Source organism: Galleria mellonella, unplaced genomic scaffold (genome assembly GCF_026898425.1).
Source record: "Galleria mellonella isolate WM207_F2 unplaced genomic scaffold, CSIRO_AGI_GalMel_v1 utg72, whole genome shotgun sequence".
NCBI lineage: Eukaryota > Metazoa > Arthropoda > Insecta > Lepidoptera > Pyralidae > Galleria > Galleria mellonella.
Window position 1 is genome coordinate 645,388 of NW_026442144.1, and position 23,653 is coordinate 669,040.

Here is a 23,653-nt window from a genome sequence, read left to right on the forward strand (position 1 = left end):
TGTAAGTATGAACGTTCTTAAGTTTTAATGTAGAAAGAAGTTAAATAGATTTAATAAATAGGTTTAAAGTAAAAAAAAGACAAAATACGCCTTTATTTCTGTTTTAATCTTTACGTCGACTACAGTTTCTATGTCTATCTTTTCTCCTGGATTTTTTTTTGTGGTATTCGGAAACTTCATCTTTACTAATTTTTCTATCATATTTTTTATCAATATTTCTTCTTGAGATATCGGTTTCCGGTGATTCGGACCATCTCCATGAGCGATGTGGTGACAGATGTATGCTGAAAATCGTTTATAAAATAACTACTAAGTATTACAAAATTATACAGAAGTTGTCTGCATAGATTCGCCTGTCCCACTCGTTTTTGCTGTAAAGTGACTGTTCTTTGATTGCAGCATTTTGGGATAACAAGATATGAAGGTATTCAGTAATAGCAATACATTAGGGGGAAAGGGATTGTTAGTAATGGAGACTGAGAAACCCATTGCTAGCAATATACCCAACCAGGTAGACCTCCTCGCGGTTCCCCCTGGAAACTATCATGGTTAACTCCTGATGAATTCATCATGATGGGCTAACTGGCCTGTTTTCATTCTCATCTATCACCCTTCACTGGTGCTCCGCCAGCGTATCCCGTTAGCGCAGGCAGGGTTACCATACCATTTTCACCCATAAAAAAATAAATAAAAAAAAATAGCAATACATTAGAAGTACCATAAGAGTAGACACAGTCTATTGCGTGAAATCTACGGTATTGTTCGTGTCTTTTCATTGAGTGAGCGAGCAGTTTGCTTGCTATTTTACACAATAAATTTCTAATTATCATGTTATACCAAAATATTTAGTATTATTATTTATTATTATTATATCAGTCGTTAATTGTCCACTGCTGAACATAGGCCTTCCTCATAAGGGAAGTTTTGCCAATAGTTGCTACGCTTGGCAGGCGGGTTGGCAACCGCAATTAGACTTTGGTAATGTTTTAAGAGGGACGCTGATGCCCATCCTTCCATCATTAAGTTCCCTTAGTTGCCTCTTACGACTCCCACAGGAATGGGTGGCCCATTCTATGCCGGAACCACGCGGCAAGAATATTCAGTTTATAACATTATAAATATCATGCTAGCCAAACGGTAAGATATAGGATTCTATTTAGAATTTTCTCTCTTGTAGTGGCGTGTTGGGATTTAATCCCGTAATTGCATCTTATACAATCAGCAAATAAAGTAGTGAAAGAATGAATGAAAGGCGAATGGTAACACTTCGTATTCTTACTCTGCTGCCACACAAACATTCTTCATCATCATTTAACGTACATTTAAAACTAAAAGTCTAAATAATAGCATTTAAAATATACATACCGATCAAAATTATCTTTTGGTTCAATGTTGTAACTGTTGAACAAATTGTTTGGATTACGAAACACATGCAAAAAATTGCAGGCACGGCCTTTTGGACAACGTCTTTTAGATTGAAGACCTGCAATTAAAAAGTACAAGTAACAAATGTGCAAAATATGTTAGACAAGTTTCTAAGCGACCTATTAAGGTAGGACTAAAGTTTAATATGAAAAAATATAAAGTTTAAAGTCTAAAGTTTAATACTTCTTCGTCTTTCATATCGTATTTTTATAATATTCGAATTTCATCATTAGTCTTTAAATAGTCAATAAGAATTATTAATGTTATAAAAGAGAATGTTCTTTACTCGATCACATTTAAACTTGGTTGATATACCTACCATATTTCAACCACGTTGCAATAGTTATACACTAGAATTGATTCGATATTCTAGAATCTAGAAAGTTGCGAGTTACAATAAGTAACAATTAAAAATATTTACCACATATTGCATTCTTCCATGAATCAATAGTACAGAACTGCAAAGAGAGCTGTTTGCCTCCGTACCAACGTGTATGTAAAGACTGGTATGCAGCTACCGCACATCGCAGTTCTGCAAATTCTATGTAAGTGTTGCCACGAAGATGTTTCTCATAATTGTTGCAAACCTATAACATAATAAACTTAAATACTCTGGGCTTATCTTCTTTCTACTTTATTGTTTTTGAGTACAATCAAGAATATATATAAATTTTATATTTAAAGTTCACTTTCACGAAATCTACGAATAAATAGTAAAAGTCTAGTAATTATTGCATAGGACAAAACTAAAGACAAAATATAATATTGTGTTTTAAAAAAAATCGATTTCAATTGTGACAAAAACTTTGATTTAAAAAGTAAACTACTCAATCGATTTTGATATAATTTCTATGGGAGCAGTCTGTAAGTAGGTAACAAATATAAAAAAATACAAACAGATTTAGAAACAACTTCTTTTCGAAGTCAGTTGAAAAGCCAATAAGTTTGATTTGTCTGCAATGTTATTGCTTTTTTAATAAGTGAACATACCTAAATGTATTACATTTAAAAATTAAGCAATCAAAAGAAAAATAAAGGAATGGAAAAGTTCTTTAGACCTCAAGTAGGTAAGTACGTGAACAAGGCTCATCTGGACATGACAATCATTATATACGAATATTTTACAAAACATTTAGTCGCTTAACTGAATTGAAGACCTTGAATTGTTCAAAACCGTAAAAGTTATGTTAAATTATTGATTTTGTTTACTTGCTTTTATGTAAATTTATAATTAAAGGAATGCAATTTAAGTTTTTTAGAAAGTGCCTTGCACATTTTTGTTTCTTTTCCGGCTTTAAATAACAGCAATCACAATTATAAGCTATTATATTAATAAAGATTCATTGTCTAAAGTTTATTTTAGGAAATCATGATAATTTTTGAGTATCCGAAATTCAGCCTATACGGCCGGATACCGGATAGTTAACGAATATCTATTTCATCTCTACTTATAATATCATTATAAAATTACTAAAATGAAAGCTAGCCCTTGTAATTATTCTAATTGGTGATCTCTACTGTACTTAAATATAAATGTTTAGATTGTTCTTAATTTGAGGTAAGTGTTAAATTAAATGCAAGGTTGAATGAATAGAAAAAGGGTTAGTTGCAGTCACAAAAGGGGTAATCTCGTGGTTGACATCAAGCATCTACACAGTCTACAACGGTGGACCCAACCGCGGTCGGCAACATCCGTTCGAATATTAAAGTAAAAATATATGTAGATATGTATACAATTATATCGAGTAAACAACACAGATTGATAATTGTTTAATTTATGAACCGCAACGTCTTGCCATGTATGTATGGTTTTATAATTACTACAAATATCAAGAGTTTCAAAACACATTAAATAATGGTGATAAAATTGTATTCAGAGATACACTATGGAACAAACAAGGAATGTGCGAAAGAAATCCACGCAAACTGCAAATAACTGGGTCGTGCTAGAAAACTACTTTTATGTCCCCAATGAGCTGACTTAATAAAAAAACCAAAATACCAATAAAAATGATGTTCAGTGTATTCAAATAATGCAAAAGAAGGAAAGAATTAATTGGTAAATATCTAATGAAATATTCAATGAAGCACGAATGGCGTACCATGCATGTTAATACGCGTATTAATGCGATTTCGACTAAACACTACTATAATACGGGTTTACCGTAAGTTATATTTATCATATAAGCCGTTGAGATAGTCAACGGCTTATATAACGGCGAAGCCTTATGGAGGAATAAGAGGATTTTGTTAGTAGTTGCCACGCTCGGCAGGCAGGTTGGCAACTGTAGTTATATTAATTAAGTTTAAATAAAAAAAAATTTAAACATCTTTGTATATTATTAACGACAATTTCCTCTTTTTTCCATAGACAGGCAAGGTAAGAAGTTTGAAGCTAATTTGGAAAACGAATTCAGTGTGCGTATAGATCTTTACTAATATTATAAATGTAGTGGTGAGTTTATCTCTTAGCGCCTTAACAACTTAACTAATTACTACAAATTGGTGTACACATACTATATGGGATGGAAATGCTCATAGACTACTATTTATTCCGTTTAATAAATTTATCCCGGTCAGATGGACGAAGTCGCGAGTATAAGCTAGTGATTGATAAATTTGGAAGCCTTCGAATTCTTTGACTTGTTTTAAATTACATTATCATAATATAATAGGTTGTTGTCAGTGTATATGAAGATGATCATGCATACACTAATCATTAAGAAACTATATAATTGGACAGCAGGTTGCGACGTTGCGATTCATAGCAAAAACCTCCTAGAAGCGAGCTATAATATATTAAATAAATAATTATAATTAAATTATATAAATTTTGATACAAACCTTTTTTAGTTTTAATAGCCTTGTATAGTGAACCTTCCTCTAACGTCATTTCTGATTATTCTTATAAGTTAAATTATTCTTTTGTTAAACATAATATTATGTTTAAATAATATAACAGTAAGTAGATATAGGTATGATATATAACTACCATTATGTCATGTAAGTCATATTGAATACAACAATTTAAAGAATTGAGAGATCATAATCTCATACGATGTTGTTGATTTTAACAACAGATCAAAATAAAATATGTATATATCTATATTTTTTTAATTGGTGCAAAGAGTAAATAAATAATCCCTTATGATCTTTCTTTTTACTTTTACACAGAAGGGAGTACTATGTATTGCGGTGCATTATAGACACTCACTACAAAGTCAACCTGACATTATATCTATACAATCTTTGTGTAATGTAATGATCATCATCATTATTTCAACCACTATCCATCCATTGTTGGACACAGGCCTCTTATACTCTATAGAGACTGTCATAAGGAATGGCCTGATGTAATGTAACAATATAATTAAATAATTATATTTTACTAGCTGACCTGGAAAACATTATAAATAGTAGAAGCTCTTTTCAAAGGATACTTCTTCATCACATAATATTTATTATTTACCTTGAATTGTACAATTCTACCAAATTTTTCAAATTCTGGTAACACGTCATAAAAGAAATCTTTAAATTCCTTGTATGTGTCACTATCTTCATATTCCAGCATTACATCTGTATCATATTCATTATAGTTGGCATTATTTAAACCAAAGTGGACATAGAAGTTTGGTGCCAGGAGCACCTGCAATAAAATTTTTAATAAGTATTAAATAAATTCAGTCAAACCAATTAAAAAAATCCTTATATATGTACTTCAGAAACTACTAAATATATGAACACTAAGAAAGATCATACAATAGAAAAAATAAATAATAAATATTATAAAGGTTATTTAAGAATGACTCACCTTCATATAAATATAAAAAAAAAACCTTTATTCTAAAAACTCACGGTTTTTACATAATGGTATTAGATTTAGGAACTGTATTATAATAAGTTTTAAGAGATAAATGTATAAGAACTTCCTGTAGGCAACTACCATCCAATAAATATTTACCTTACTAATACCAGGATATCGATGATTTCTAGAGCACTGGTCCCCAAAACGACACGAGGCAGTTTTAGTAAAGAAAGGACAAAATTCTGTACTTGGTCTAGTTTCATGTGAGATTAGTAATTCGGTTGGAGGTTCAATAGCATTTCCAGACAAAAATTCTTGAAGATGTTTCATGAATACCTCTTGCTTCCTTTTGTTTGCCTCTTCTATCTGCCTTAACCTCTCTTTTTCTTGTCTCTTTTTTTCTTCTTCCAATTCAAGTTCCTAGAAATGAAATTTAATATAACAAGAAAACTTACATTATTTACTTCTAAATATGTTCTAACAAAGTCATATTTCCAGATTTTTCTGTACAACTATAAAAATAAGATACTGGCTTTGGAAACTATATTAAAGAGAACTTATGCAAAAAACAGTAGCAAAACCCATACCAGTTTGAGTTTAATCTCTTGCTCTAATTGTTTCTGCAACATAATTTCTTTTTTTTCTTGCAATTGTTTCCACTTTTCTAAAGCCTTTTTTTCTGCTTCTAACCATTTTTTATTCTCTTCTGCATTTTGTTTTTCAATTTGTTCATAGTAAAAAAGATCCATTGCTTCTTGTTCTTCTAACCATTTAATATACTCATTAGAAGGTAGTTTTTTAAATAAATAACCTGCGAATACAATTGCAGAAAGAATAAATAATCAAAATAATAATTTATTTAAGAAGTAGCTTTTGCTTATGACTTTGGCTACGTGAATTTCGATAGTAAGAATAATAGGAACTAGGAAATGTATGCTATCTCATATTAGATGGTAATTCTAGATTTTAAGTTATATTTTAAGAAATAGAACTGCAAAATTGCATCCAATTTGGTGCAGTGGTTTTTGCATACATAATAGCAGATCATACATATTAACAGTTTTAGCTTACATTGTTCTTATTTATAGAATCCTTTATAAAATAACAGATTCTAATAAGAGCAATAGATAAATGTTTTTCCTAAATATCGCCTATGTATAGACATTATCAAGTTACAATTTTATCATATGTACATATATAGTTAACACTTATTACATAGTAATATTTTATTCAAACACATTTAATTCATATACTTTTATTATTGCGGAGCAGGTTCAAAAAGGGGCAGATCAAGAGTAGTTAACTTTTCCCTCAAAATGAGGAGTGAAGGGGTATTTAAAAATTAAGTAATAGTGTTTTTTATATAAAATTTACCTAATTATACATATTAATTATTATTTATTAAAAATGAGGGAATAAGGAGAGAGCAGTGAAAGTAGAGAATCTATTCCATTTGGCTCCTTTTTCATTTTTAATACAGCAGCATGTTTTCAGTGTTCAATATTACAGTATCAGAACATGTAATACCACAAAGAGTATTAATAATAAGTACTATTTACTCATAAGTTTCAGCTCATTAGTTAAAATTATAGATATGATATATTAATTTACTTCAACATTATTAAGAGTGACTAATTAACATAAGGCATGGGATAAGATATACATATATTTGGAAATGTGTATGACATTTATAAATAAATGAGGGTAAGTACAGTACATACAGTCTCTGTCTTTAGCATTTTTAGTTCTCTGTTTTCGTCTTCTTTCTCTTTTTGCAATTTTTCGCCATTCTCTATGTCTGTAAATAAGTAATGTTAACTTATGAGATGACAATAGTATCATGCTTTTTAACTTGCTCAAAAATAAAAAAAAATCCTGATACAGTTGTTGCTAATGTAAATTCAGTTAGTGAAAAGCTGTAAATTATAGATAGACAACTTTCGAGCGGTCGACAATAAAAATAGCTATTAATATAAACTTACTATTGAAAATTTATATTAAAACAAAAAAAAAAAAAAAAAAAGAGTAAAATTAGTTTTTATACAGGAAATAAATAATTATGTGTCTGTATATATAAAAAGTCTTAAATCGTACCCTAAGAAGAAGGAATTACATCATACCTCCCCATTGACTTCTCTTTCTTTTATTATTATTAATTATTGTGATATTTTATTGCGAAGAAGCAAATAATACGCACAATATTAATTTCTTTATTATTATTGTTGTTAAAAACTTATTTTACGTAAATTTTTTTTATTAAATAAAGTATCAAAACAAATATTCACTAAAAGAGTCTAAACAAAACTATGAACTGATATGTACAAAAACCTCAAAAAGTATATAAACAAAAAATATGTACTGATCTAATTACTGACGGATAGATAGAAAACAAAACAAGCAAAATTTGACTGCACTTTTTTTTAATTCATGTAGTTTACGGCTTTGAATGCAAGTCCTAAAGAACCCAACTTTTTTTTTTTAATGTGCTAGTGTTGCTCAATATACCACTTACAAAGAAAAATAAAGCGGAACGACAAATAAAGGAACGTAATAAATAAGTTCCTTTTAGTGAGCATAAAATTAAAGTTTTTTACTATTATTACTAATAAATAAGGCTAGTGTTTTGTAAATAGAACGATTAGGATGAGCTAATTAATATAAAACAGAAGTAAGAAAAGAAATTTTCAAGAAGATATAAACGAAGAATGATTATGAAAGGTGAAGTATACGAAAGTCTTTACAAATTTTGGTTTGTTTTTCTATCATTGACTTACTAACTAACATTCCCTTTCTAACTACTATTGTCTGGGGGGAAAGGGATTGGTAGCAATGGAGTTTGACAGCCCCATTGCTAGCAATATGCCTTATTAGGTCGACCTCCATGTGGTTCCCCCTGGAAACCATCGTGAACAATTCTTGTTGAATTCGTCACGATGGGCTAACTGACCTATTTCATCCTCACCTATCATCCTTCATTGGTGCCCCGCCGGTGTATATCGATAGCGTAGGTGGGGTTACCATTCCATTATCATCTATTAAAAAAAAAAACTACTATTGTCTATCATAATACCAATCTATCGTTATTTTTAGTTGAATTAAACCAATATTTCCCTATGGTCTATATCGTTTTGTATCAAAAGGTACAATAATTTTATTGTGCAATAAAAAATAAATAAAGAAATAAATAAAATACGATTTAGATCACCCACTTTGGCACCGCATTTAAATATGTCAGTGTTCATTATTTGAAGTTTTGCCAAATGAACAGCTATCTAAATACGAATCATTTGAGCCTGACATTATTAAGTACTTAACTGCAAGGTACTCAGATGCATATTTTGATTTTTACCTAAACGTCACATATTTTTTTTTCCAAATTAATATGATTTCCAGGACTGTTATCATAAAGTTGTATCTTTTATTATTACATTTTGCCAGGAGCCATAAAATAAACGACAAAAAAAAAGTTTTTCTTCTGTTACCACATTTACTTTATCTCTTAACTCTTTCTTTCTCTTATCCCATTCTCTTATTTGCTATCTCTATACAATATACTTTGCAAATATGAAAAATGTCCAAAAAATGCATAGCACAGAATATCGATATGCCTTGTTAGGATTGTTAGTAATGGAGACTGAGAATCCTATTGCTAGCAATATACCCAACCAAGTCGACCTCCTCGCGGTTCCCCCTGGAAACTATCATGGTTAATTCCTGATGAATTCATCATGATGGGCTAACTGGCCTGTTTTCATTCTCATCTATCACCCTTCACTGGTGCTTCGTCACCGTATCCTGTTAGCGCAGGCGGGGTTAACATACCATTTTCACCCATAAAAAAAATTCCTTGTCCTTAAATACCCTTTGTAGATACCAATCGCCTAAGAATAATTGACCAACCTATATCGACCTATGTCAATGGAATCACAGATCATTGAAGTGGCACAGAATAATTTATAAATCAAGTTTAATATATTTAAATTTAGTAGCACACTAGCAGCTAACCACAATTAGTATCCGACAAATATACATTCAACCCATTGCGTTATTACCGAGTTTTCGTGATACGTAATACCATTTTTTACTAATAGTAAAGCTGATTTGGCGGTTTTGATTGTTTGAATAAAACAAACTTGAATTAATTGTATGTCTTGAAGTGGAATTAGTTGTAATATGTAATTAATTTTAAATAAATATATTGTATCCGAATATAACATAAATAAAAAAAAAGAAACACAAATATGCACATTTTGTCATATAATTACATATTTATCTTTTTAAATGCAATATTATCGTTATCATATGTCAATCCACAGCTGGACATAAGCTTTCTCCAATATCTTCTGCCATGTACAATCTCTGTTTTTCACATCTATCCATTTCTGGTCATCTTCTTAATATTATAGCTCATCTAGAAGAAGGGCACGCCCGCTGCATTATCCTAAACCTGGCTTTCACTCCAAAACTTTTCTTGCCTATCTGCTATTGTTGACTTGACAAATATGGTAGAGTCACTGTCTTCTTAGCTGACAAATTTTGAGAGCTAGGTCAGCCACTTTAGTTCTTTGTGGAATTTCTTAGTTCTAGATTATCTCGCTTAGAAAAATTTCAAAAATAGCTTTCTTCATCGTCCTCTGTGCGACTTTTAATGTGTTGGCCAGCCCCACAGTTAGGTTTTAGGTCTCTGCACCGTATTAAATTAGCTATGTCTGCGACATAGTTAATATAAAATACCTAAGCGGATGTATTAGATATGATTTGATTACCAATATGATTTAAATAAAAAGACGGTACTTATAATTATAATGATTGCAAGTTTTGGTAGGTAATCATAAAACTAAATTAAATACACATAACACAGTTATTATATTAACATCCAATAGTTGAAGTGTATTTTATACTCCTTTTTTTTTTAAATCTGAAATATTTTATAATATTATGGAAAGAAGCGATTATGTGCTTAGAAATTGTATTATTAATAATAATGAAAGTGAAGTCATTGAATTTCTCAATCATGGATTAGATCCAAATTTTGAAGGTGGTTGGCCAATTAGATTAGCAGCACGTCATGGACATTATTCGATTGTTAAAATATTTTTACAATACGGAGCAAACCCTCATTTATTGAGTGATTCTGGTGAGTTATTTTAAATATTTGTTTATGTATTAGTTAACTAGAAATAAATAACTACGTCAATTAATCAATCATTACAAATTGCATAAATTAGTACATATATTTTTGAAATAGGTACCTAATACTAATTTAAGTGTTTCCTTAGCCTCCACGCCCACTATGTAACTAGCAGGTTTATTAGTAACGAGATTTAACAGCTTTATTGCTTTCAATATACCACATTAGGTCGACCTCCGCGTTGTTTCCACTAAAAACTATCGTGACGAATTCGCCAAGAATTAAACTGATATAGGGTACATTCATTTCAACCATTAACTGTCCACTGCTGAACATAAGCCTTTCCCATAAGTGGAGTATTGCCTGTAGTTACCACGCTTAGCAGACGGGTTAGCAACCACATTTAGGCTTTTAGAGATATTTTAAGAGGGACACTGCTGTTCATCCCTCTACCGTTAAGTTCCGTTACTCATCTCTTACGACACTCACAGGAAAGGAAGGAGTGGTATATTTTATGCCAAGTTCACACAGAATTACAAAATATACAAACAGTTTATTATTGTAATCTTATAGAGGAAACAATAAAGAGTATCTATTTAGCTTTACAGAGTACATTGCTAGACATCATTAATAATTAATCAATATCCATCAGTAAGTACCCACAATTTTTTTACGGATGAAAATAGTATGGTATGGGAAGTGGGGCCTGACCATTGGTTTACGCTAGCGGGATATCGATAACGAGGTGGTAGATAAGTATGAAACCAGGTCATTTGGCCTATCGGGATAAATTCCCATGATGATTTCAAGGGAGGATCACCGAACTTTCTTTTCATTATTAGCAATCCTTCCCACCCCCAATAAGAAGTATTCATTTGTAAATAGTAAATTTATTTTTAACGTATTTCTTAGGCGCATCAACATTACAATTTGCTGTATATTCTAATGAAGAATGGAATAGCGACAATTGGAACTTGTTATTGTCTTGTTGCGATTCTTCACAATTAGCAGACGGCGCTGCTGTAGCTATAATTTTTCAAAATGTGACTGCTCTCAAGAAAATATTAGAAACCGGTAGATGTAATACTAATATACCTACAACATTAACAGGTTAGTTCCTAGTCTACTTATAGTAAATATGTAACCTAATCATCGTTTCAAAATATTTCCGTGTAAAACAAGCACGTCATGGTACATTAGCTCAACGTAAAGTGCCTTGAATCTTGAATCAATTTACCCGTTTAGGATTTCAAAGACCAATATGAATTAATAGTAATAGATTTGAATTAGAACTATATTTTATGTTTAGTTATTAAAAAAAATATTATCAATTAAAACCTGTAATTTCCCCGATATTTCTTGTGATTTTACCATGTTTTCAAAAATTCTTAATCTGTCTAATTTTTATGGGATTTTTTTTATTTTAAAATAGGGCATTGGACCTTTTAAGGTAGGGCATTGCCCCTCAGTGCCACCTCCTCCTCCTTCTAGCTACGGCCATGAACGGATTTCAGGTACATTAATGTTCTCCATCTGGATAAAAATATATGAGAGTACCTAATATTCGTTGAGATTTTCCGTGGACAAAATATGTGACATATTGCTTGAAACAAAATATTAAAGTGCGCCTAAACATCCATAATAAAATTAAACTTTTTTATTAATTTAAAAAAAAAACGTTATTTTCAGGAAAAACTGTTGAAGATTTGGCAAAAGGGTACAAACTTCAGTATCTTTTGAATACTCCTACAATTCCAAATACTCATATGAATGTGTGTACACCAGTATCGTCACCAAGAATATCAAGTCGGAATAATATATCGGTAAATAAAATAATATCTAGTTAAATTGTGGAACATACCTAAGACTATTGTAGATAGCTATGTCAAAAATACTCAAAGAGTGTGTTTTAGAACATTATTTTTCTTTATATGATGAGCAGTTTTTTTATACAATATGGAATTTCAAACAACCTGATGTCACAATTATATTATAAATGAAGTATTCAAATAAATAAATATATATCTACTTACTACTACTTATTTCAGGATTCTGGAACAGTTTTACGTCAACCACAAATGAACAGCTTATCACCATCTGTCGCTCAATTTTTCCATCAAACAGCAAGTCAAACTTCGTTGACGCCACCAAGAATGAACTTAATTACATCTCCACCAACAATCGATTGAGTTTTTGATATAATGGTATGCGTGGCTGTCTAAAATGCTACATTTACAACAATGTATCAGTTAACAACTAATAGAATTAACCATTTACCTATCGTAATACCATATACGTTTGAGATCTTAGTGGTATAAAAAATAATTTCATTCTATATACCTTTAAGTAGTCTATTGGACATAAAATGGTAAAAAAAAAGACTTGGATATATAGTCACTTATACCTAAGTAAGCTTAAAAGTTCTATCATTTACTTCATGCGCGGAATTTCTGCAAATGTATTTGGGCGAATTATGCTATTGTGATATTTTCATCTTACGACGTCTCATTTAAAGGAAGGATAATTTAAATTGTCTATTTATCCCAAATTTAATTCAGAAATGTTGTTTCTTACTTATCCGCAAGCAAAAATTGCTAAGAACATGCTTACCTTGTTGAAGAATGGGAATAACTAAAAATTGCATTTTTATATTAAAATTTTAATCTTTTGACCAGGTTTAGTTTCGGTAGCTATTGCTTTGCCCCTAGTGTTTGGCATGGATAGGCAATTTTAAATTGTATCGCAGGTATACTATCTTTTAATCTATGTTTTATACCTACTTAGTGTTTTAATATTTCTGGATGAAGTAATTTTTAATTATTGTAAGCTTTTCTTCTGTGTCTATTCTTTTTCTATTTTATACAAGGAACATGTATCAAAAAAGCAAACATACAAATACAGGTTTTTTATCGAATAAATTTGACAGGGCTTCTGTCGGATTTACCTGTCACAAGGGCGATACGAAGATGAAACTGTTTGGGTGGTTTAAAAGTGAAATAGATAACACTACTGGTTATGCGATGCCAAGAGAGTAAAACAGACATTTTGGATATTTTGTACTTCTACAAACAATATCTGCGTTAACACACGATGGGGTAAGTGAAACATACGTAGGTTTATGGGCTCTAATTTCAGCAGCAGATCTTAATTTTAGTAGAATTAAATGTGAAGTACCCACATCTACTCCTTATTTAATCAGTTTACCATGATACGATTTTCAAGTTCATGGATTGTTTGTTCATTGATAAAATCAGTTAACGAAAACAATCAGTTGTTTTGTTTCACTTACCCCAGGGATGAAATAAATAATTGCAATCAATCTAAGCAAAAATTATACCTGGGATGATACGTCTTAAGAAGAATACGGTTGCCATTAATGTTTTTGGACACAACCTATATCTTCTGTATCGCACTCTTATAACATACAGCATGCTAGAGTTCCGCGCTTCGTTATAATATGATCCAATTTAATACAAAATTATGGGCTTGTTAATTACATTAAATATAATAATTATTTCTAAATTGTTTAGATGTTACGACTAGGTATATCTGCAGTGAAAAGTTTTAATGAATGAACCTCTTAAATTATTATGTAATTTGTTGGTCGTATATTGTAAATTTATATAGGTATAATACTATTACCGAGTTCGTGAGTTTATGAGAATATGGGAAAACATTTCCTCGCATTCAATTTGATTAATCTACTCTTGTCATCAAAAGCGACTACGCGACTAGACGAACACATAAGGAATTCACATAACCCTTATCGTTGACTTGTTTTTCATGTACTTTTACGAATGCGGCTTGCTTCTTTATTTACCATTCCATTGCATGTGTTGTGCATAACATTACGCTGATAGAATTTTCATAAAATGAACAGGTATTACATTCGTTTGTATGGTTGCAATTTTGTTAAAGTTATTATACGTAGGTAGGTATTTACCATCATAATTTAATACTTACATTCAGATGGAAGCTTATTCAAGTTCTATTTGTTTTTCGGTAATCAATTATAGGATATAGCAAAACTTTATTGATGACTGTAATTATACTTATTTCTATGACAAAAAAATTTAATTTGGTTATATTGTACCTAAGTACCGATCCATGAATTAGTACAAAAATAAATTTTAAAAACAAAAGAATGCAAGAAAATTATTAGTAGGTAGTATATTTATTATTTAATGACATTGATTAATCTATTAACAAATGATTTAAAAATGACGTCAAATGAAATAAAATTTATTTGAGAAAATTTGAAATAATAGTAAGGTATTTTGTAAATGTGTAATAATAAAATTATTAAAGACAACACGTTTTTTATTTCTTGACAATATGCATTAAGTATTTTTATTTTTCAATATTAAAAATATTATAAATTCAGCTAATTTACTTGTGTCGGAGTGCATAGACTTACTTCTTGAGTTTCCATGACGCTCTCATCGTTCACCTTAAAATTAAAAGTGTTATTTAAAATAATCATTACGAATCTTATACGTAGATGTCATGTTTCTTTAAGAGTAGCAGCATAATTGATCGTTATGAACTTTAACGAATATGGGTTTTTAGAAGCAATTTAAAATAATATAGCTATAACTTATTAATAACGAGCGTGTACATTAGTACCTATAAAAGATATTCTATGTATATATAAATTATAAGCTACCCGCACACCAAATTTCATTCAAATCCGTCCAGCCGTTTAAGCGTACTCAAGCACGCTTAAACAGACAAACATATAATATAGTCATGTCTTCTATAGACATGAACAGCTTTATAGACATTGCAGAATACACTGTAAAGCTCATGGTACCTCTTATGCGTTGCTATTCATGGGATGACTAAGATATTATGCCTCTGTACCCTAGAATCCCACTTCCACATTCTATCCACACTCAAACCAAAAGAGCTATACAAGCACAGCTGCTTTAGGGCAGAAACATGAATCGGATTGAGGTATCCACGCAGATGTTTTTTGTGCAGCATCCCTCTGGTATAAAGTAGTATAATTTTCTAATACAGTGAACGCTCTAACATATATAAGCAACCTCTCTATAAGCAACATTCTTTATATTTTATTTGTTCTACTCAGCTTAGTTAGTAAAAGAAATAAGTAAAAAATATTTTCCAGACGGTAAGTATTTTTATACTCTTTTTTTCCTTGTAAGCAACTTTTCCTAATAAGATTTTTTTTTAATTGAAATTGCTTCAATTGAGTTGCTTATAGAGTGTTTACTGTATTTATATATATGGTATGTGTTATGTATATTGTATGTAGTGTCCTTATAAAGGCTGTTTTGAATATTTAGCTATGACGCTATATGCATAGTTTGTTGTTTATATAGTATGTAAACGCAGTTTCTGCTTTTTTATACCTATCCAAACTTCTAAGGCCTGTGGTAATAAAAAATTAATAGTTATGCCTACATCATTTTAAAAAGTTAATTTTTTTTACTTGTAAAGTACTGGCGCCGCAATTCTTAGTTTCTTGAATTATGAGTGGCATCCTGAGAATATGAGACATCTTATTCTTCAAATCTCTTATAAACTTGGACATGACAGCTTCCTTTAAATTGTATTTTTATACGTTTAAATAATAAAATCTTATTTAAAATTTAAATTATAGGTACGAGTACCTACTGAATAATAGTAAATATTGCTTCCCAAGAGTTCTATAAGATTTAAAATTTTGCTACCAAGAAAGCAAATTATAGTAATATCTATCGGCAACACAATTTCTAAATCTAGTACTAAAAATGAAGAAAATATATATAAATTAATAAAATTGGAGAACTTAAAATAATAAATAAGTAGATATGTGTTACATATTATGTATTTTTTATTATTTTGTCAAATTTAGTAAATATGACAGGATACTTAATAAAAAAGACTATTTTTAACAATAAATTTTTGACGCCATATAAACCTTGTACTCTGCTACTTTGATTTCTTGGGGCATGACATGACCTCCAGATATAATCAAAAGTACCTACATATGTTTATTAATTACTACTGCAGTCGGTTTTAATTTACCTATATAAAAATGGGTTTAGGTATAAATTTAAGGAATAACTATCTATTATTAATTAATCATAGATAATATGTCTAAATTATCTATGATTATCTATGATAGGTCTAGCGACGTCATTTATATTTCACTAGAATGATATTATACATTTTAGAAGTGTCTGGACCAACAATAGAATTTTTTTTATGCAACTTAAAATGGCAAACAAGCTGACGGCCCACCTAATGGAAAGTGGTAACCGTCGCCTATAGAAATGAGCAGTAACATGGACATAACAGAGTATACTATTATGTCCATGTAGTTGCGTGCCACTGCCATGCGTTGCCATTCCTGAGGTGTTATTCCTCTGTACCCTGTAAATTCACTGCTATATTCCACCCTTCAAACCGAAACACAGTCATGCAAACACAACATGGAGTTGATTCTAAAGCGCCATTTTTTTAAACCTACTTCTAGAATTAAAAGTTCAATTTACGCAATCTTTATTCAAAGGATCAATATAAAATTAAATTCCAATATATGGTCCATAAAACAGTAATTCCGCGAAAATATTAGGTTAAGTGATAGGTTTAGAAAAATGGCACCTAAGCATCGATCCCCGTGTTTAAATTTGTGTGATTAAGTGTGCTTAAATAACATAATTACAAATATAGTGGTACAGGTATCAGGTTTTAACCTATTTCGCTGCTCCATATAAGAAATGGCAATATTAAGGCACATGAACTCGCCTTTTTGAGTTTCGCCTTGCTTAGCCAGCGGTGCCCTGCTGGAACGGGCTTTAGTAAGTACTAGCTAATGCCCGCGGTTTTGTCCGCATGATATTTGTTATTCCTGTTTAGAATGTAACGATGTACGTACCTACCTATTTATTATGTCTGGGCATACTGGACTAAAATTAACAAGTGATGCGTCGTTTTCACTCTTTGCCTTAGGAAAAAATGACTTAAGTAGGTTGTGTACTAAGCTGTATAAGTTACAAAAGCTTTTTAATTATCCCACGGAAACTCTTTAATTTTACGTCATTAAAAGTCGAAAATGTTGACAGGCGATTGTAAGGTACCACAATGCAAAATTTCGTTTAAATCGATCTAACAGTTTCAGAGATTAGCTTGTACAAACAGACAGAGAAACAAAAAACTTAAAACATTGGATGTGTTCTATTTTACTTTTAAGATCCCCCTGACTTGGTTTTTAGCGTTTTCTTTCTATGTACAGACATTCGACCACTACAGTTTTATTATATAAGTAACTAACTACAGAATGTGAATCTATGGTGGTAAACATCTAATTAAAATCATACCCCATAATATTTAGGAATTGGTGTAATGATAGGTAAATTCCTGGTCACACATATACTTGGATAAGTTAACGGATCTCCTCGCCAAAATCTTATTACGTAATATGATGAACAATCTTGTTCGGGTAATCGATAGCCATGCTGTTGACATGTGTATGAAGCATTTTAATAATTTATTACAGGTACATTGGCAAAATCAAATTTATACAATTGTAGACAGTAAGTATAGTGGGGTTTATTAGTTTATTACCCTAAGAGATCAATCTCAACATAATCTCGCATCGTCGATAATTCGTAGTGAATTTGTCACTATATCAACTGATCTAATTCCCTTCTAGGGGGAAAAAGATTGTTAGTAATAGTGTCTAGTAACCCCATTGCTAGCAATATATTTAATCAGGTCGCCCTCCACGCGGTTCCCCCTGGAAATCATAGTGATTAATTTTTGTTTATTTTGTCAGGATGAGTTAATTAACCTGCGATCATTCTTATTTATCATCTCTCATTGGTGCTCCGCCAGCGTATACCGATAGCGCGGGCGGGTTAACCATTCCATCTTCATCCATCAAGGAAAAAAGCTTCATCTTAACCCATCATTACTCTCTAATAATACCTCGCCATAGGTGTAAGTAAATAGTACTGCTTTATACATGTTTTTATCTCTCTTAACTGGTTGCATATTATATAAATTTTAATAAATTAATGTTATTTTCTGTAATAAAACTTACAATATTCTTCCAGTGACGACGTAAATCTTTATAAGATTTGAATGCGTATATTACGGGAAATGAATCATGACTTTCTTCTACTATAGCTTTATTTAAGCTGTAATAAAATATCCGAAAATATGTTATTTATAACTATTACTATAACTACCTATAATTTATACACAAAAAGCTCACTACTATAAGCATTGATGGGATAATCAGTCAGGCAGTAAAAGTAAGGTCTAAGTAGATAACACTTCATATGCTCAAATTTTGCTGAACATATTTTAGAATTCAACGTGGTAGACGGCGAGCTTATCACCGACGCTATCAGTTAAATTAATTTAGTTAACGATGTATCCTTATCGAAGAATTAATCGGAAATTTAAATTGACATACAAAGTTTTTGATGTTGGCCAAATTATATCTTACTACTTTACTGTCTATAAATCGGACCAGTATACCATTTAGCTACTATAAATTATTATTGGGAAATAATATTTTAGATAGATTTACCTTGGTAATACTCTGACATATTCTCCAGGTATAATTTCTCTATTTACTTCGAGAATAATAATGATTTTTACAGGTTTTACTTCAATATATGTAGTATGATCTAAAACATTATATTTCGATAAATTCGAACAATCATAAAGCCTTACAATAGGAATGTCATAACATAAGCAGAAGAATCCCTGTCATAGGTTACCTCCTACGTACTAAGTCAATGATCTAACGACACTAATATAAAATTCAAATTTCAAGTTCCCATACAAAAGTACCATAAATAACTTTAAATTTAAGTAGGTAGGTACCTGCTTACAGTAGATTTTCGTAACATTTTTTGTATTTGATACTAAAATAGTAATAGACGAAGATTGTAATTCAATAAAAATTTAATTATTTTTCTACAGTTCGGTGTCTGCTTTTAAGACAATTTTTTTGTATGTTACATAATATTGTTGCTCATTCTGGCTTTTTTTTTGTAATTCTTTTTGCAATCAGTATGGTTTAGGTAATCCTGTGTTAATTTTGTAACGATTGAAATCACATACAGAGACGTAAATTTTAGACAAACATGATAAATATATATTGTTCACAAACGCATGATTAGTAGATATGTATATTATAAACTTTTTAGAAAGAAGTAAGATTTGATTCTTTTTTTAATGGATAAACTCGAAAAATACGTAACTGATTAAAAAAGTCATTATAAAAGTTACATTATGCTATATACATAGGTAGAATTTTATTAAAAATAAAAGCTAGGATGGTTCTTTAGTAATAGAATAATGTGTTTTAGTTTCGGTAACATATTTATTTCAGCCGTTGATATATTTTAGTATCTATGTATTCGCCATTGTCGTGTGGTCCCGGTATGGTATAGGACACTCCATTCTGTTCCGCGGGCGTCGTGAGAGGAGACTAAGGAAATTTAATATTCGAAGAATAGGCAGCAGTGTCCCTCTTAAAACATCACCAAAGCCCAACTGCGGTTGCCAATTCGCCTGCTAAGCGTGGCAACTATTGGCAACATCCCCTTATGGGGGAGGCATATGTCCAGCACTGGACAGTTAACGGCTGGTATAATAATAATAAATACTCACCGTTAGATGCTATTTGATAATGAATTCCAACTTGAGGCCCTTTGGTTATAAGGAAATCTCTATTATTAATGAGGTAATTGGTGCCGACTGTATTCCATATTGGTGCAATTTTGGCCGTCATTGTATATTGAAAACACATTTCAAATATATCTGGCGTAATTTTTTTTATAGTACCATCCTTCGAAATAGAAATAAACAAATAAATAAAATTCGTAATAAATAAAATCCTTCCTGCTGTTATTTAAAAAGTTGTGAAATACAATATTCTTAGTGTAGGGATTGGTTTTATATATAGGGTATGCTTGGAAATAATACTGCGATAAATTGTAGTTTTATCTGAAGTTTATGTAATCTCAGTATCTTGCCAGTTCTTCTCACCTGAAATTGTGTTTCGAATAGGGCGGTAGATTCATAAATAATCCAACTTTTACTGAAAAGATTATGAAAGGTTAAAAATGGCAAGCAAACTAACAGTTACCGCTATCTTTTCGTTAAGTCAGCTCTATCCTCCAGTTTCTTTGCTATTCCAAACCGTAAAAATACCTAATTGCCGAACATTTGTTCTTGTATGTACCACTAATCGCTTGGATGGACAGAAACTATTATAACATCTAATGATACATGCCGCTTTCTACATATTCCTCAATCTATTCATACCAGCTCATTATTATTTGGTCAAAGCGATTTATTTATAGTGATAATAATGTAGTGTTTGGATACCCGGGGTACAGGATTCTAAGAAACCCAACATGCCTTTCCAACACTTAGTCGTAAAAATATACCTCTGTACCTAACTTGACTGCTGTCTCAACTTGCTATTAGTCAATAAGATTTTATTTACCTGTACAAGAGAGAATTTCAAGAATAATGAATTAATTTTATCATAGTCATCGCCTGTTTTGTTGAAGATAATATGGACTTGGTAGATACTTTAAAATTTCTTCATAACACCTCGTTCGCACATGGCCGTATATATTTAAATTCTTGAGCCACTAACAGTCCGAAATTTCAAGTTTTTCTTATCTGGACTTGCCAATATAGATGAATTTGAAAATATAATAATTCTGTGTGACAAAAGAAAATAATTCATATATAATGAGTACTTAAATACTAGTTTCATTATAATTTAAATACTTAATATTAGTTACTTAGCAAGCTACCAAAACGAGTCAACTTTTTCATAATTTTGCATGATAAATAGTTATGAGTGAATCTTTTATAACTTCTATATTTATTTTGTCGTATGAATTCTGCATCTTTTTATTGCACTTATTTTATTTATTAAACGTAACGATACATTTTATGCGTATAAATACTGCGTCGAATACCTACTGATTAAAAAAACAAGTTGGCTAATCTGACAATTAGCTGACAAAAGGTTGACCTATTTTTGAGTTTCGATGCTCTATCTATATAATCTAAGACACCTAGCTTTATATTAACATTCTTCTACTTTTCATTTATCATAATTTCTGACAGGTGTTGCACCATCGCCAGCCGCAATTTAATGGACTATTCAAATGTAGAACATTGACGGTTGTGTGCATCTAGATATCTTCAATACATTTTTTAATAGGTGAAAGTGAAATACTATCCCCATATCTAAGCTATCAGTGTATACCAGCGTGGCACAAATGAGATGATATGTGAGAATGAAAATAGACCAGTTAGCTCGTCGTAACGAATTCCACAAGAAATAATTAGAATAGTTTCCAGAACAATCGCGAAAAGGTTAATCTGATAGGTTATACCAGTGATTCTCAACCACTGTGCCGCGGCACTTTTGTGTGCCGCCAAATTTTAAAAGTGTGCCGCTAAATTTTGCAAATATTTAAAATTTTTGTCATAAACTATTTATGCAGTGTGTTGTAGTAAGTAAATAATTTTTATCTTTTTCTTTGTGTGCCGCCAAATTTTGAAATCGTTAAATATGTGCCGCAACAAAAAAAAAAGGTTGAGAATCACTGGGTTATAGCCGCAACAAAAAAAGGTTGAGAATCACTGGGTTATACAGGCTGTTAGTTACTAATACTATCATTAGATAGCATTGAGCCCCTAATATGGTGGAAAGGTATTTGTGTTACAATGAGGCTGTTAGTTACTAATACTGACAATCCTTTTAATACTTAATACAATATACCTACAAACCTACCTGCATTTAAGAATTTTCCAATGATAATCAGATGGAGCTGACTTATCATGTTTATCTTTGACATTCGCAATAGCTGTTATATAGCCTAGAGTATCGAAATTTGGATTTACAATATTTAAATGAAAACTCATTCTTGTAAATTTTAAAATTTTTGTAACTAAATATGAATAAATACTTTTTAAAAAATAATTAGGACAACCGTCTGCCTAAAGAATGCACTGGATTAGCGTATCATTAAAAAAAAATCCAAATGCAAATAAATTACTACGCTACAATACTTAAAAGTCAGCGCTATCTTTATATTGTTAAAATCTATGCAACCATCTAAATTTTATAGATTAAGCAATTTTCAATTGTTCGTTTTTATTTTTCAAATGAACCTAACAATATATTTTCCTCCAAATACCTAATAATAAATGTACATTATGGTAACCCTATTCTCGCAGCATGAAATTTTATCAAGTTTATCTGTTCTTAACGAAGCATTTGTAGGAGATATTTTGTCTATATAGGGCAACTATATAGAAGTATATCCTCCATTTTTGGAAAACTTCTGTGTGTAGGTATAAATATAAGTAATGTTTATTTTAGAAATAAATTTTAACTATAAGGGACTACTCATACTTAGTCAACTCCATTCGCGTTTCGCTGAACGATTTTAGTAACACTTACACAGCTCTGCTTCTATCAGCCGCGTACGGCGTCGTAAGAATGAGAAAAGCTATCATAGCGTGCTATCTCTGCTGAAACACGTGTCTATTGCGTACGGCGTTGAATATTCTACATTTCGTAAATATAATTATAATTACTATAAAATATGTCTGCACTCTTTAATCCCTGCGTACATAATGATTACGCAATAATAAATCAAATCAACGCAGAAAGAATACAGGTTGCAACTTGTCGACAAGGAGTCGCGAAACATCGCTGTAAAGAGCTGTTTCGCCGCGTTCGACGGTGAATGCGGCGGAACAGCGCTGAAAGCTCTCTATAGCATTTGCATGATAAATACACATTTATCATTTTATACAGAGTTGCCGCGAAAGCAGAATAGACGCGGAAAGTTGAATGAATGCGTACACGTCTCCATACAAAATCGTTGTTTTCTATGGACAAAAGCTGAACAGAGCTTCAGCTTATTCACTTATTCATAAGTGTGAGTAGTCCCTAAGAGTGCCATCTACGTGATCAGTAATAAAATTACTGTTCCGTTTTTTAACAATAATATTTTATCAGTATTAAAACAAAAAAATAAACCTGTAGTCACAGTATTATAAAAGTACCATAGGTATGACAAAAAGACGGTACTTAATAGCGTAAAATTTTGTAATTTAATGAACTGCTTGCATAGATTTCATGGAACCAATTCAATAAACAGTATATATTCAAAGTGCTGAAAAAGTAATATCTACTTTTTTTCCCAATGGCAATCGGTCGCTATTTTCACGATCATTTCTACCAGCATCATGTATAAGAGGCTCGTAACTTGAAAATAATTTTT

At 31.0% G+C, this 23,653-nt stretch overlaps 3 protein-coding genes across 4 annotated transcripts; 1 reads left to right on the plus strand and 2 right to left on the minus strand.

Moving 5' to 3' along the window:
- Positions 1–69: 69 nt before the first annotated feature.
- LOC113516892 (U2 small nuclear ribonucleoprotein auxiliary factor 35 kDa subunit-related protein 2) lies at positions 70–7,631 on the minus strand. Of its 2 annotated transcripts, none has more exons than XM_026901382.3 (8): positions 7,351–7,631; positions 6,952–7,028; positions 5,818–6,041; positions 5,387–5,650; positions 4,895–5,071; positions 1,847–2,012; positions 1,366–1,483; positions 70–284 (listed from the first exon to the last, which is right to left on the minus strand). In XM_026901382.3, the coding sequence occupies exons 1-8, from the start codon at positions 7,356–7,358 to the stop codon at positions 104–106; spliced, it is 1,215 nt and encodes a 404-aa protein (XP_026757183.2). In that variant the 5' UTR covers positions 7,359–7,631; the 3' UTR covers positions 70–103. The 2 variants fall into 2 exon arrangements, with proteins under 2 accessions (XP_026757183.2, XP_026757184.2); XM_026901383.3 differs by having other exon boundaries at positions 7,325–7,631.
- A 1,868-nt stretch (positions 7,632–9,499) lies between these two features.
- On the plus strand, positions 9,500–14,622 carry LOC113516748 (uncharacterized). The gene is made up of 4 exons (XM_026901216.3): positions 9,500–10,367; positions 11,274–11,471; positions 12,051–12,184; positions 12,410–14,622. Exons 1-4 carry the CDS (start codon positions 10,169–10,171, stop codon positions 12,548–12,550), a joined length of 672 nt encoding a protein of 223 aa, XP_026757017.1. The 5' UTR covers positions 9,500–10,168; the 3' UTR covers positions 12,551–14,622.
- Positions 14,623–14,680: 58 nt separating this feature from the next.
- LOC113516746 (uncharacterized protein C18orf63-like) lies at positions 14,681–22,436 on the minus strand. Its single transcript, XM_052900906.1, is given in 9 exon segments — positions 14,681–14,811; positions 15,817–15,927; positions 17,690–17,827; positions 18,415–18,511; positions 18,910–19,009; positions 20,001–20,178; positions 20,842–20,940; positions 20,998–21,064; positions 22,153–22,436. Coding segments are annotated over 9 exon segments (987 nt in total). The 5' UTR covers positions 22,284–22,436; the 3' UTR covers positions 14,681–14,745.
- Positions 22,437–23,653: the final 1,217 nt, after the last annotated feature.